The 15,112-nt window shown below is 35.0% G+C and overlaps 1 protein-coding gene across 1 annotated transcript in view; it reads right to left on the bottom strand.

Moving 5' to 3' along the window:
- Nucleotides 1-6,312: 6,312 nt before the first annotated feature.
- LOC110372518 (nephrin) overlaps nucleotides 6,313-15,112 on the bottom strand; it is a 233,021-nt gene continuing 224,221 nt past the window's right edge. Inside the window, exons 17-20 of the mRNA XM_064039836.1 lie at nucleotides 11,407-11,560; nucleotides 8,408-8,598; nucleotides 6,999-7,156; nucleotides 6,313-6,574 (exon numbers count right to left, since the gene is read on the bottom strand). Of these exons, the coding sequence (XP_063895906.1) occupies nucleotides 6,428-6,574; nucleotides 6,999-7,156; nucleotides 8,408-8,598; nucleotides 11,407-11,560 (650 nt within the window). The 3' untranslated portion in view covers nucleotides 6,313-6,427. The remainder of the gene's footprint in view (nucleotides 6,575-6,998; nucleotides 7,157-8,407; nucleotides 8,599-11,406; nucleotides 11,561-15,112) is intronic.

Below are 15,112 nucleotides of genomic sequence, written 5' to 3' on the forward strand. Positions count from 1 at the left end.
CCCAAATAAAATGCATATCAATCAGCTTTCCACCCAAGTACAATTCTCAGTTTCAAACTGCATAGCATCGGGGAGTGATTCCAGTGATTTTATTTCACTGTGCCTCGTCTCGTACATAAAGTCACGAGAATTGCTCAATAAGGTGAATGCAGTCGGTTTTAGTGTCGCACGAACTCGATGAGATATTCCTAGTATGGTATGGGGGGTGTATCTGTTGTGTAGGTTTTTGTCAGTATTGAGAGTAGTAGAAAGGAAGAGTGGTTTTGATTTTATTTTGGTAGGTTGTCGGTATTCAGTTTGGTTTCTAAAAAAGTAACTGACTAGAGTAAGCTGATACTTTAATATTCGTAAAATTAGAGGTAATATTTTTCTGATCCTTTGCCCTCATCATCATCCTAGCGTTGTCCCTAGTGTCCTAGTGTTGTCTGATCCTTTGCCCTATTTTAGCATAATATATGATCCACAGAAATTGTACATAACACAGAAAAATGCTATCGTACTTACATCAAAGGTCAAAGTAAATTTTTATTTTTGAGAAATGAAAATAAAATGAAGATAAACGGGAAAGATTGCCAAACGTGATTGTATGTGGTGGGAACTTCATACTTACCATTAAATAATTCCATAGGTATATTTGCCTACCTATTATGAACGGCTATGGCTGAATTATTTATTTACTTAGCGTTTTTCTTGCGTAGCCATACTTTGTCGGCATTTGAGACTGTGGGAACATCGGATAATGGCAATAGACGATAATAAAGGTACATAGATGGGATTTAGATTTAATGTGCATGTGGAAGTATGTGTACATATTTTTGGATATTTATAAGAACTTTTTAGCCCAATTTTCATTTACACCTAATTACCTATTTACTTACCATTTTTTTGGAATAAGTTGTTTTTTCCCCTACTAATTTCCATACCAAAATCAGCTAAAGACTGTGGAGAAATGTAAGATTTTTGGTCAATAACTGGTTTTTCTTCTAGAAAGCTAGACTTCTGGATCTTAAGTAAAGGCTGAGCATCCATTGTCTTTGTAAAGGTTATAATAAAACAAAATATTTGATAAATGCTTGACATTGTATTTATTTGGAAACATTTACAAGAAACAATGTTTTTAACAATATTTAAAGTCCCATACTTAGTATGAGGTCGGCAATTGACAATAACCTATATTTTTGTTACCAATTAATTAATAATGTACAATACTTAGCACCGTTAGTACTAAATTAGACTAGATTTTATAATTTCGTTACTTAAAATTAATTTTATTTACAATTTTACATAATTACAAAACTGTTTTAAAATGGACGCGGGTACTAAAAGTACAAGGAACGAGGTTGTGTGGAATCCATTGCGTGTTATGTACAGAAATTCAGGAAGATTCGTTTAGAAGACGCAATGGAGTTCAAAATATAGTTTTGACGTGGAAGATGGTTATTGAATGTGTTGCTGTTTTATAATGCAGTATTTCGTTTTAATTTTCTGGTGGTTTCACTACCTTACGCACTTTGATTTACTTTATTTATATTTTTTGTGTCCTTGGTTTGAAAGTTACTTTTTACCTTGTGACCTTTCTCGGTTCGTAATTTTGGCGTAAAATCGACTAACAGACAGAATCACTTGCATATCTATAATATTAGTAAAGAATAGATCTAACAAAACACTTAAGCCAAAAACTTTATTTCAATACAACCTCCACAAAAAAATCCAAAGTATCGATTTGACGACATAAACCACCTTCCCCACTGCGGCGCGCAGTATTCCGTTACGACGCGTGTTCGCTCTATTAAAATAAAGTGCAGTATTATCTGCAGCCGTCCGCGTCGTCTGTACGGTGCATCGCTCGCGTAGCTTGACCTAGGACATGGGAGTGTAAATTGTGTGTAAAAGAGTTTTATGTTTTATTTTGGGGGATACGAATGGTTGTAGTTTGATAGTACCTATTTGAAAGACTTTAATTTCCGAGATTGTTTGATTATAAATGGTAAAAAGATTCTGGTGTTTTTCAGAGACCCATCTGAATTGTTTAATGTTTTCTTTATTTACATTCTTTAGAACAAACTTGTTTTATCATTAAAATCCAGCATATGTTTTAACGTTATGAAACATTCTTTGTAATACTACAAAACAGCAACACACACAAACATAAAAGTTTATTCCGCTTAACAATCTCTTGAGACACAACAAATTCTTATTGTTTAAAGCAAAACATTAAACAACTTAATACTAACAATTTACTTCACAAACACGATCCGTTAGTACAAATACATTTGATTATCTTGAGCAGATGAAATTACACTTTTATGGCGACACTCCAGTTAAAGCTATATATTTTTTTCAGTTATCACTTTATAGCTTTAAGAAACAAGAGTTTTTTTACTTTTAAAAATTAAAAAATTGGTTTAATTAAAACAACAAGTTTGCTAAACAATAAATTCTATCTAAGTAGGTACCATTAAAATCGTTATATTCAGAAAAAACTGCAAATTCATGTAGGACTAAAAACTTATTTGATTACAAATACAGTATCAAAAGCTTAGGAAAGCTGACAAAATATCAAATATATACCCACACATTCCCAAATAATGTATAAAAGTAACCATAATATTCACTATAGTGAAATCTGTAGATTTCAATTTTAAATTAACAGGTTTGTTGTTTTTACCATTTTGTGTTAGCATTTAAAAGTATAGCTTTGAGTAGAGTATCGCCTTTACACACAAACTCAATTACACCGAGCATATATTTGGTTACAAAAATAATTTATCTAACAGTACTTGTTAGTTCTGATTAGAGAGTTATTTTACACTGAGCACACTGTTAACTAATTATACACTGAAACAAGTTAACGTTTATGTTCTAGAAATGGCAATTATGCTGTCTGTTCTGTTACAAAGCAGTTTATATAAAAATATTGCAGAAAAGTACACAATCAGAAAAAACAAAACGAAACAGAAAAAATTGGTTAACATTGTAAATAGCTGAAATATTTTGAAAAAAATCTAATTAGTTACGTGGTTTCCAATAGGTATAGTCCCTATAATTATTTTGCAAAACAAGAAAGTTTTGTGCATTTAATTTCAAAGGAAGACAGACTCTCTCTCAGTGTAAAAAATAACAAAGCATAAAAGATAATAAATAAAATGTTGTGCGTTTAAATGCGAAATATTATATTCCATTTCCAGATTTCAATTACATTTAACTTTTCTATCAATCCCTGACCATCACTTCATATCGAAGTTAAATATCTTACCACATTAAAACCACACATCAACACCATGAAAGTGACGCCGCAAGACAACTCGTTATCTTGTCAAGCGTGACTCTAGCGCATACACATTGGATAATACAACTCACTGGAAACGCCATTGCCGTGCCAAAGGAAGGAGAGCAAAGCTGATGCTCCTATGGACTATCAACCAATGACATTTTTGAAACCTCTTTAAACAAGTTTTTTTTTTTATAGAAACAATCAAATAGGTATATCGCCGTCCCCACCGAATAATATCGTAATCAAAAATTTTAAATTTTACAGGAAAAATAAAAAACCGTTTTTTGCTTATAACTTCTTAACAGGTTTACATAACAACATCGTTGGTATATCAAAAAATGGCTTTTTTTTTCTTAAATATTTATTTGCCATATAAATAAATATTGGATTTATTCTTATTAAGTAATAGCTAAAAATGTATATTACCAGAAATGGAACACAATTTTGAACCATAATGCACAATACGATTTTATTCATGTAAATTGTTGACAATGACCTACTCACGGCAATAGTCCATTGCGATTGTCTTGACTGTAAAGTAGCGATGTTCATTATAATGGTAACTTATTATTGCCATAGTATTCACTGCTCAAAACAATCTATTGTGGTAACAGTAAACGCGAATAATATGGTAACATACTTTACCGAAATCAGTTTTATTTTTTCTACTTGAATAAGTTTGTAATAACGGTTTACTGAAATATCTAGAGTAAATATTTAGAGTAGAATACTATGGGTAAATTCATTACAAAATGTCTAACTCAAAAAGTAATAGCACGAATCACGTGAAAAAAATTCACAGGGTGTAATCGCACCTCTAGAACAATAATTCCCCATAAAAGCACTTCTATCGTAACAATCGACTACGATATTATTCGGTGGGGACAGCGATATATAAAGTCGAAATTTGTGATGTTCTGAAGAGTGGTCTTATTGTTATTGAAATTCGCCATGCACTGTAAAGGCTCTTTATTATTTTGGCAGTTTCAAAGGATTTTTTAACTAACTAGATCAGAAGTGTGTGATTGACATTGGTGATAGAACAAGTTTCATTTGGTCGTGTACTCGCGCAGTGGCAATGTGATCAAAAATGCATGAGAGAGCTATCACTATTTGCTATGTTCACTTACTTCCCGTGCGTAATTTGACAGAGTTTTTCACACACATTTGTGCTCAAGGCGGGTCCAGCTAGTTACATGTTCTAAGACATAGACACAGTGTTGCCAGTTGTGAGCAATTTACAACGACTTAACAGAGTTAAATAACTGTCGGTGCGTGAACTGTGGATAAATGTTGTCGTTCGAGTTAACGATACGTCGCGTGTGGCCTGGTGTGTGTGGTGGGGGTAGACAGTTAGCGGGTGCATGAGCGGAGCGGGTAGCGATAAATAACTCTCCTTTTGAGGAGATTTAAGATAAATAACCAATTTTCACCAAGAGATAATCTACAAGTAGCTTTACTAGGTGCTCAAAAACCGTATCAAAAAAGGGATTTTAAGATTTATTAACATTAATTTCATCAGAATGATTTCTGTAAAATATAATACTCTATTTGTAGTTTATTCCTGCTAATTACATCCTCATAAGTAATGGTAATGATTAACAGAACTTACTCTTTTATATTTACCATGTGTAGCAATTACTTGTTTTTAATTGCAATAACTTAGAAGCTTTTTTTAGCTATTGGTGTTTTTATTCTAATTAAATTTTCTTCGGAAACGCTGCTCTCCTAGCCCAAACTGCTCCACTTTTCAACTGATCAACAAAAACTAACTTAAAAACTTCTTTCCAGGAATCAATCATACCTCACTTTACTGTCAAATGTTTGCTCTAAATCTTCCCATTTGGTCACAAAATCGTCACATTACTTAATACTTTTCGTCACAAATATGACACTGTTTTGTCACTTTTCGTAACATTTTGAATATTGGTTTATTGGATCGTTAAAGTGTTAAAAGGTTTTCGATGACTTGTTAAAATTAGTTTACTTAACAAGTGCTTACATATGTAGACAGTACCACTTACTAACAATAATTTTATTTTAAAATTACTGTTATTTAAATAAACGCCACAGTAGAATATCGAATGCAAACCAAATGTGCGAGAAACGAAAATTAATGAAAACCATTTCGTACTTAATTTAAATGTGTGATCATTTAAATTAAGTAAGTAGTAAAAAGCTTTTATGAACGATAAGACTACATAATTGCCAGAACTTGCATGTTTTTTACAAACCATATCCAATTGCAGAATTAATGTTTTATTGATCGTTTAATTCAATATACCACTTACAAATAATTTTTCCATTTAACTCTCAAATTAAATTGTAACTTCAATGAGTAATGAGTAATCTTAAAATGTAGGCTTTATAAGTGGTATTTAACTTTTGGAGTTAATTTTAAATTTAAACACACTAACAAGGTATAAAATTACAAAATCAGAAAGTCTAGAATATTCCCTAGTAGTCCGAAATCCACAAATTAAATGAAGGGAAAGGACGAATAAAATAGAAGCCGTCTTAACTTAATTAACTAGTATTTACATTAAAACCGACCGACGGCATACTAAGCGTATCACATACAAACATACAATTCAAAATTCATAAATCTTTTACAAAAATCTCGTTTCATTAGACTTTAAAGGAACACAGTCAATATCATAAGAATAATTAAATCGTGTAGAAGCGACATTTCCATATTTTAATAAATAAAAGCTTTTTATTTACCTACCTCATGCCAACCATTACCTATTGACAGGTCAAATAGACACAGAGTTTTTCTAGTTGATTTTCTTGAAAATGTTTTGGAAACTAACATTTCTACTTTAATCAAACCTAAATAAAATTAGTCTGAAAGTCTACAAAGTTTAGGCTGTTAAACCAATCCATCTCTTTATCTGTGAAAGTTTTTAGTGTCTAAATCTGTTCAGATGAAAACAAACTGTAGGCTTAAAAGTGTAGTTTTTAGAGTTGTACAAACCATAGTCATAGAAATGTGTCTTTTTAGAGTAGAAAAAACTATAGACATAAACCCCGAGTCCTTTTAGAGGAAAATAAAAAGTAGGCAATAAAGTGTCGCGCTGTCTCTTCTATACAAATTACTTATTCTTATGTCGTTACTTAGTATAAAGGCTATGTACACAGGATGGGTTGTGTTTATATACAACTCTCTTGCACCCGATGCGAAGTCGTGACGACTTCGGGTCGAAGTCGGTGCGCGGTTAGAGACGAAGTCACTCCGGTCGCGGAGCTCGGACTGCATGCGTTCACGCCTTTGTTGACGCGACCTAAACTATGGTACGACTGGAAGAGAAGGATTTTGTTAGAACTAGAAGTGTTGTATAGAAGATATCAGGATTTATAAAACAGGTTTAAACGGTAAGGAATTTATGACATAACGAGTTCATCTTCAGGCCTTATTTTATCATAGGTTATGGAAGACATTCAGCTATTGTCTTAATGGTATGAATTATGAGTCATCTCCCGAGGATTTTCCCGGGAGATGACTAGGTACCCAATATTCCTTCAACAAAAATATTTATTCTGCCTTGCAAATGCAGTTTTATAAGGTGTTAAGAGAAATTCAGCTAAAACCCATTTTCAAAACATGAAGGGCCTTCATCACCTTTCGAAATAAAAATTACCTCATGCAGTCATTATTGATGATTACGAAAAAAAGTAACAACGTCCCGTGACGACTTAGTCATAGTAATATGATAATACTCACACTAGTTAAAGGTATCCTATAATCCTTTTTCCTATAGTCTGTGTAATAGGCGCCGCCGTCGGGTTCAGACCTCACGTCCTCTCCGCTGAGCTTGGTGATCTTCCCCGAAGATGGCGGCCGCTGCAGGCTCATGTACCCGTTTGATACTGGCCTTCGCTCTGTTGGGGTGAGAAGGACAGATTTTAGAGACGTTATCGTTATTATCAGGTTCATATCTTTTCTTTCTTGGAAGGAAGATTCATATACAAGATACGCAGTGTCTACCCACAAAAATTTGCAATAAGAATGGTCGTTGGAGAAAATTCTCCACATTAAGTTATTTGAAAATCGTGTATTCTTCTGCACCAATTTATATGAATAAGTTGTGCAACATACACTCATGGAATATAGGTGAAATAGATTACCGCAAATTTTCTCTTTCACTACATATTTTATTTTGCATTTTTTGCATTTTTGCATTGCACTGCAAAATGTATTTAAAGATAGCAACTTTATATCACAATCTTTCACACAAATCCCCAAAGGACAACAGCTGTTGATCAACTATTTTTTTTCTTCAACTCAAAATCTCACCATATAAACTGGGTATAATATCCGGGTCAAGGACGTGACACATTACAGCAGCACCGCAACAGCACGGCTCCACACCAGCATTTAAGTTGTCATTCAATTTAGAGCATTAAATCGTGTATATTATAATATATTTCGTAATGTCAATATGAAAAAGCCAACGGCGAGCAGTCAGCGTGCTTGCCGCTTCCACACAACTCGACTCGCCGCCCGCGTGCTGCAAGCGAGCGGTCCTCATGCGTACAGCGCGCCGACGGCGTGCTAATTGCACGCCGACTCCGAGCCGGCAGCGAAACAACGTCATTACGTCGTGTTCAATCATAACATCAATCATAATCGTCTTAAAATAATATTGAGTTTGCGGTGACAGCAAGCTTACAACTCGCGGCCAGCGCGCCGTCGGCGAGCGGACGGCGCGCTGACGGCGAGCGGACAGCGCGTGGTTGGCGCGCTGGCAGCTAGCCGTAGTCTTAATTCGAGGCGACGCCGTGCTGCAGCCGTGCTGTTGTCGTGCTGCTATAATGTGCCACAAGCTTCAGCATCATCGGCGTCTCTCGGATCGGTGTGCAGTAATGCCCCCCGCGCCGCTCGCTCCCCTCGCTCGCCTCTGTCACGAGGCTCAGTACTGCTGGCACGGGATTCCACTTCTAATAAGTACTCCATTAAACACTCACCATATAAACTGGGTATAATATCCGGGTCAGCATCATCGGCGTCTCTGGGATCAGTGTGCAGTAACGCCCTCCGCGCCGCTCGCTCCCCTCGCTCGCCTCTGTCGCGAGGCTCAGTACTGCTGGCTCGGGACTCCACTTCTTGTAAGTACTCCATTAAACACTCACCATATAAACTGGGTATAATATCCGGGTCAGCATCATCAGCGTCTCTCGGATCGGTGTGCAGTAACGCCCCCCGCGCCGCTCGCTCCCCTCGCTCGCCTCTGTCACGAGGCTCAGTACTACTGGCGCGGGATTCCACTTCTTGTTTGACGGGAGTCGGACAGTGGGGCGCGCGTTCTACGTACATTGCTTCACTGTTGGGAGAAATTGATGCTTAGTAGGTGTCACATGAGAAGATAAAGATTTTGAGGGTTCGGAATATACTGCAAGAAGGTATTCTGAAGGGATTTCTCTGGATAGAAGAAAGAGCCTTTATTTCACAGCACATCTCGAAAACAGCATTGCTAGTTTATCACACAATGCAGATCCAATAACTTAGTTGCAACATAATTACCTTGAATTTGTATGAGAATGATGGAATGGAAACACAGAAGTTACGTTTGAGATTCAAGAGTCCCGTAAAACGCCAATCGCAATAAAACTTATAAGAGGACATTGTAACCCTACTATAACCCCTTGTAAGTACATCAATACCTCATAATTCAAAACCACGTCTAAACACAATAGCCATTGCTAATCAAACTCAAACTCAAACTCAAACTCAAAATTTTTTATTTCAAATAGGCCTATGAAAGCTCTTTCGAAACGTCAAAGTTAGGTGCACGGTTCCAAAGAGTTGGTCTCATGGAGAAGAACCGGCAAGAAACTCCATGGACACTCTTTTTAAAAGAAAATAAAAATAATTACAAACATACAGTTTTCTATCTAGTCCTGAGAATGTTATACAATCCAAATTGAGCTAAAAATGTATTAATAAATTATGCAAGATAATTTTTGTGCAATCGTTACTGGAAAAATAATTTATACAATTCAAAGAAAAATATATTGGGTAACCCAGTTATTATATAATACAATTTGGGGTCTTGCTGGCTTGGGCTTGGCTGGTCTGGGCGGAGGCACTCCCGTGCCCGTGGTCGCCGGGGAAGCCACATGTGCAGAGAAAAAGAAAAAACAATATTAGTTTAACGCCAGGCATCACTGTCATTAATGTAATCCTGAATTTTATAATACGCCTTTTTAATCAAAATGTTTTTAACTACATTCTTAAACTTTTTATCCGTGAGATCAAGGATACATTTAGGTAGCTTGTTATAAAAACGTACACAATTCCCTAAGAACGACTTATTTGTTTTTGTTAGCCTAAACTTGGGAACCACTAATTTATGTTTGTTACGTGTATTTATCTGGTGAATGTCACTTTTAACTGTGAATTTATGGATGTTTTTGCGAACAAACATAATATTTTCAAAATCAATTTTCAAAATTTTCAAAATCAATAGAGCATAGCGGCTAATTACAGCTAATTAGCCGAGGCCAATAATTAGATGGGTGACCGTGTGCATTCAAGATGAGTCCCGTCTCCTAGGAATTGTGGAGACATATGATTATATGTGGTTTTGCGCAATATATTCTGAGAAAAATTGTAGTTAGTTTTTACAGATAATTTATATTATTCTGCTGTCTGTGCGTGAGTGTGAGTATAATTAAGTAACAGCTTCTTGGAACCAAAAGAAAATTCGCCGTAATTGCATATCCATTCTAATTCAATTCCTTTTAAAAATTAAATATTGTTAACTGGCTCTTCTCGTGGTTCTACCAGAGTCCCGAATCTCCTTCCTTTATCTGGATAGAAAGTAGTCTTTGTCCTTTTACAGGCTCTAGACTATCTAGGTATGTAATTAGCTATTTATATAAGTTCAGTAGTTTAATCGTGAAAGCGCGATGACAAACAGATAGAGTTACTTTCAAATTATCTTAGTAAGGATTTGGTAAATAAGATTCATTGTAATTGTTAAGACGTTCGGCACTTATGTAGGCTTTGAGAAGTTTTGAGAAGACAAAAATCTTTAACTACTTTTGGAGACATAATTTCTTTAATATTTGAGTAATAATCACCTAGACTGTTTTAACTTAGACTTTCAAATTAGACATTTTAGTTTTCAGACATGTTTTACTACCAATTTCAGCCATGAACTGGATTTTTATGTAATATGGCGTGTTGCGTGACCTTAATTTTCAACCACTTTGAGTGTTGAAGAAGTTTTTTAAGTAGCTATTAGTGAAATTTCGTAAAATATAGCATAATGTCATTTGAATAATTTCTGAAGGATAGCTGAAGGTGGTGTTTAAATAATCTAGAAGGGTCTATAAGCTAGTAACTAACTCTGATATTAAGAAGTCAATAGGTGCTTAGACTAGGTATTACATACAGAAATGCAGAAGAATTCTATATTATTCTGACACGTACGTAACATTTCTACCAGTTTTCATCAAAATCAATTTAGTAGTTTTTGCATGAAAGAGCAACAATGACACATACATAAATTCAACCATGTACCCTTACAATCTTTCGCATTTTTTGTAACAGTTGTATGTTGATTAACAAAATACCTTAGTGACTCAATATTATGCAACTTCTTGGTAGGCAGATCTTGGTAGAGGACTAATACTAGCGCTAGTTCGGAAGTCAAATTACAAGCCTGAACTCGACTGATTCAGAATCGAGAACTAGAATCGATTAAACTTTACAAAGTCTTGAAGACGCAATGCGGCCGGTGGATGAAAGCTTCTAGGCATTGGGATATAAGTATTGGTAAAATTGTACCATATTAAAAATATAGGTTTTACTCAATTCTATATAACCCGAATTAAATTGACCAACAAAGTTATCCAATATTTATTTGTCAGGCTTTTGCCACGCCAGAATTACAGGACCGACTTAAATTACTTTTTAGACAAATCGACAACAGCCTGAAAAAGAACCAATGACTTAGTTAAAGTGAAGGTGAACATCCTAGGAAACCTGAGAGTCTAAAATCGTCAATCCGCCTTGAGCGACTGTGGTGATTACCACTCACTCCTTGTCTGTATGAGGGGAAGCCTGTGCCCAGCAGAAAAATTGATGTTCATGCTTATCACTTAAACACAAATAAGCGCCATACCTCAGTGGAGCATGTTTAGCCGGTAAATGTCGATGTCGTGCCGCGTGCCGCTTGTACAGCACCGCGAGCACGCCGCACGCGGCGGTCGCGAGCAGTGCCGACATGGCCGCTATGGATGCCAGCACCGGAGACATGCCTAGTGCGCTGCCTTCACCTGTTGGGGAAACTAAGAAGTTAGTTTTAAATCTAAAAACTGAAAAAGTCTTTAAAGCGTCAGAGGCTTTCTGCACAATGTTGATGTGCACGTGGAGAGAAGTTATTTTATTTTTAACTCCCTTTTCAGCAAGGAGAAAGAAAAAGTTAAATAAAAGTTTTTTAATTATTTTATACATTTCCCTGCTAAATGGTACAAATGTTTTATCTCAATTCAGATGCAGGTTTACCAACATAGTCGCAATACTTACCTGCTTATCTAATTCCAAAGGGCATTTGAATTTTAAAAATAAAAGTAACTTTTCACACAGTTTACAAGGCATAAAGCCTGGTGGAGTCATATAAAATGACAATGAAACATATAATAACGTTAAGTATGTAATTGTCATTAATTGAAAAAAATATTAAAACAACAATAACAGCAAGGCAATAAAATTTAAATAAAAACATTGCAATAAATAACTGGCAAACTTTAATCATTTAAAACCGCCATGAAATGTGACAAATGCTGTAATTTTGTAAGTAAATACTGAAAAACTATGAACACGCCACTTTAATAGAAACGTGAGTGTTACGTCGCGATATGCAAATCTCTGGGGGTAGGCGCTAAACTTATTGTACATTAAGCAAAACTAATATTTATGAGCTTTTAATATCGTCTGAAGCCAAAGAAATTCCTGGTAAGATTAATTTTATTTATACTACATACACACCATCTATTACAGAAATAATTAAAAATTATCTGTCGTCCAGGGTTTCATTTTCAACGCGATCAAACAAATTTTCTAGCCCGGATAAAAAATTGTTTATGTTCTTTCTCAGATTCTAAATTACCGGTCCACCCATTTAACCACTACTTTCTACCTCTACATTTTTACATACAGATAGACAGTATTACTGTCACATGTAATAATATTAGTTACCCAAGGATGTAACCATTAACTCTACAGACTTTTATTCTTAAGAAAACTTTAACTTTTTAAAATTATTGTTACTTCTAAAACCACCGGGACAGAATTCTCTAGATCTAGTTATAAAACACGCCACTGAATAAAAGAAGGGCAAATAAATCATAATAAGTAAAGAACAACTAAGTCTGCTGATAACTCGACGAGATGATTCAAAGGAAAACTTCCTTCCAATGTTTCTTCAAGTTCCTACTTTGAGAAATAAGCTAATTCTTCAGTACCTAATAAAGTGGCTTTTGCTTTGTCCTTTATTGAATCTGTTCTAGATAAGGTCTATTGAAATTAATCTTAAGATACCAATAAATATGTACCTTATTGTATTCATCAATACCAGTATTATAAAACTGAACAGTTTATTTAGAGGTTTATTAGGCTTGAAAGTGCTAATCTCAGAAACTATTGGTTCGTTTAGAAATCTCGTGAACGGACTTTCATTTTGAACACTTAACGCTAGGCTGATTTTGACTGATATGGCTACATAGCATCTTCTATTTCTTTGTGCCTTAATTAAGAAAAAATAAATAAAGAAACGAGAAATATTACGATTTTTAATTAAACCCGACCAAACAGCGATTTAACAGCGCATTCACACCTTACGTTCCTACCCTGAGGCGACAGTCAATCAGGTGTGAACGCTTCACGAACAAAGTTCCAACTGGAGAGATGTGAACCGTGGGTGGAATGCACTTTGATTCTCCTTGAAGTGACTGTTTGTAGCTCAAGGCGGATGTCACGGTGGTGTGAATAAGATAGGGTTGTGGATTGTGGCTTTGTCGGTTGTAATTTTGTTTAGATCTTTTCTCGTATTTATTTCTGATGACAGAGAGGGATGTAAGTTTACAATCGCATAGTGTTTATAGCCCCTGTTTCTCAAGTGAAAGTCTGTTTGGGTTTGATTCCAAATCAATATCATCAATACATGTGTCTATGTTAGAGTTAAATTATATGAATTTTCTTTCAATGCATAACTTGGACGCCAATGACTGAGAAAAGATGTGGGATTACAGACAAACAGTCTGAATTGTCAATCCGCCCTTGAGCAGGCATGGTGATTAATGCACATTTCTTTTCTGATGATATTATGTTAGTATCTTTGTAATAATATCCAGTAGTTTCTCCAAACTTTCAAGTCCACACTTACATTAAACATTATAATAATAACACCAATTTCGACAATAATCTACTTGAAAAAATTAAGTGCTTTATTGAAAAGCGCAGCGGCCTCTACTTATTAAAATTTGCGGTAGTTTATACGTTTATGTACCTGTATACGGGAAAACCAAAATGGTTATGAACTCTGTGGTCAGTTCATAATATACCTACACTATATGTTGTTATGTAGGTTTGTGCTAAGCTATTATAAATTGGTTCTGTGGTTTTTGGCCGGCGGTATTGAAATTCAGTCTAAGCGAGGCTCATGATAAAAGTGGTCAGTGTTCCTAGTATAAAATGCAAGCATGCTATTAAAAATGTCATGTTAATTTAATTTATCTGGTTTACTATTAATCCCTACTAATATTATAAATGCAAAAGCAACTCTGTATGTCCGTCTGTTACGCTTTCACGTCTAAAACACTGAACTGATTTTAATAAAATTTGGTACAGAGATAAAGTTGACCTTGAGAAGGAACATAGGATAGTTTTTATCACGGACTTTTGAAGAATTCTTTTGGAAACGCGATATAACCGAACTCTGCGCTGGCGAAGCCGCGTACGGAATCTAGTAGGGAATGCTATATAAAGAACAAACAAACGTACTCAAATCACAAAATTAAGTCATTCAAATCACCATTTAATCGCTTGTAAACTTGCAAATTTCAAATCACGGCTAACTAACCATAGCTTCATACAAACTACGTTTCATTTCTAAGAATAAACAACCGAACCATGTATTTACTCATTTTACTATCGAGAAATAAATCCAGCTCAAGTTAGCGTGACTAAGCTATTAGACTGAGCCTAGTTTTGCATCTAGGAATTAAATGCTAGGTCGTAACCATAGGTTTATAGGTCCTTGTGTAGTTTCTAAGACTTTGTAATGACATTTTGCTTTTGAAATTGGTTGGGGTTAATTTTGAAATTTAGTTTGTTTTGTGATTTTTAGATTGGTTTGATTTTATGAGTTTTATGTTTTGTTGGACTGTGTACTTGAGTTAGTGATTACTGTACATGGTTCCTCAATATCTTGTTTTGTAGATGGTAAATTCACCACACAAACAATTTCGCTATGGCTAAATTAATGTAGGCAATCAAAATTTATTTCTCTTTAGTTTTCCAATATGTATTCTTCTTCAGTACAAGATTAACATACGACCCACCCATACAGGCTTAAAGGTCAACAACATAGTAGGTACTTTAATAAAAAAATACAATAAATAACAAGGCTTTCAGGTTTTTACAAACGAAATTCGAATACCACAGCAAACTCACTTAAAAAAGTAATACTAAGCTCTTTAAATAGAATTTCCAATACTGTTTGGAAGTCAATAAAACTGAATACAAAGAAATACATTATAATGGTTTAAGAGTTCGAATTGGATCGCAAATAAGCAAACAATTTCAGACTTCTAGGTTCAGACATAGGA

This window comes from Helicoverpa armigera, chromosome 20 (genome assembly GCF_030705265.1).
Source record: "Helicoverpa armigera isolate CAAS_96S chromosome 20, ASM3070526v1, whole genome shotgun sequence".
Lineage (NCBI taxonomy): Eukaryota > Metazoa > Arthropoda > Insecta > Lepidoptera > Noctuidae > Helicoverpa > Helicoverpa armigera.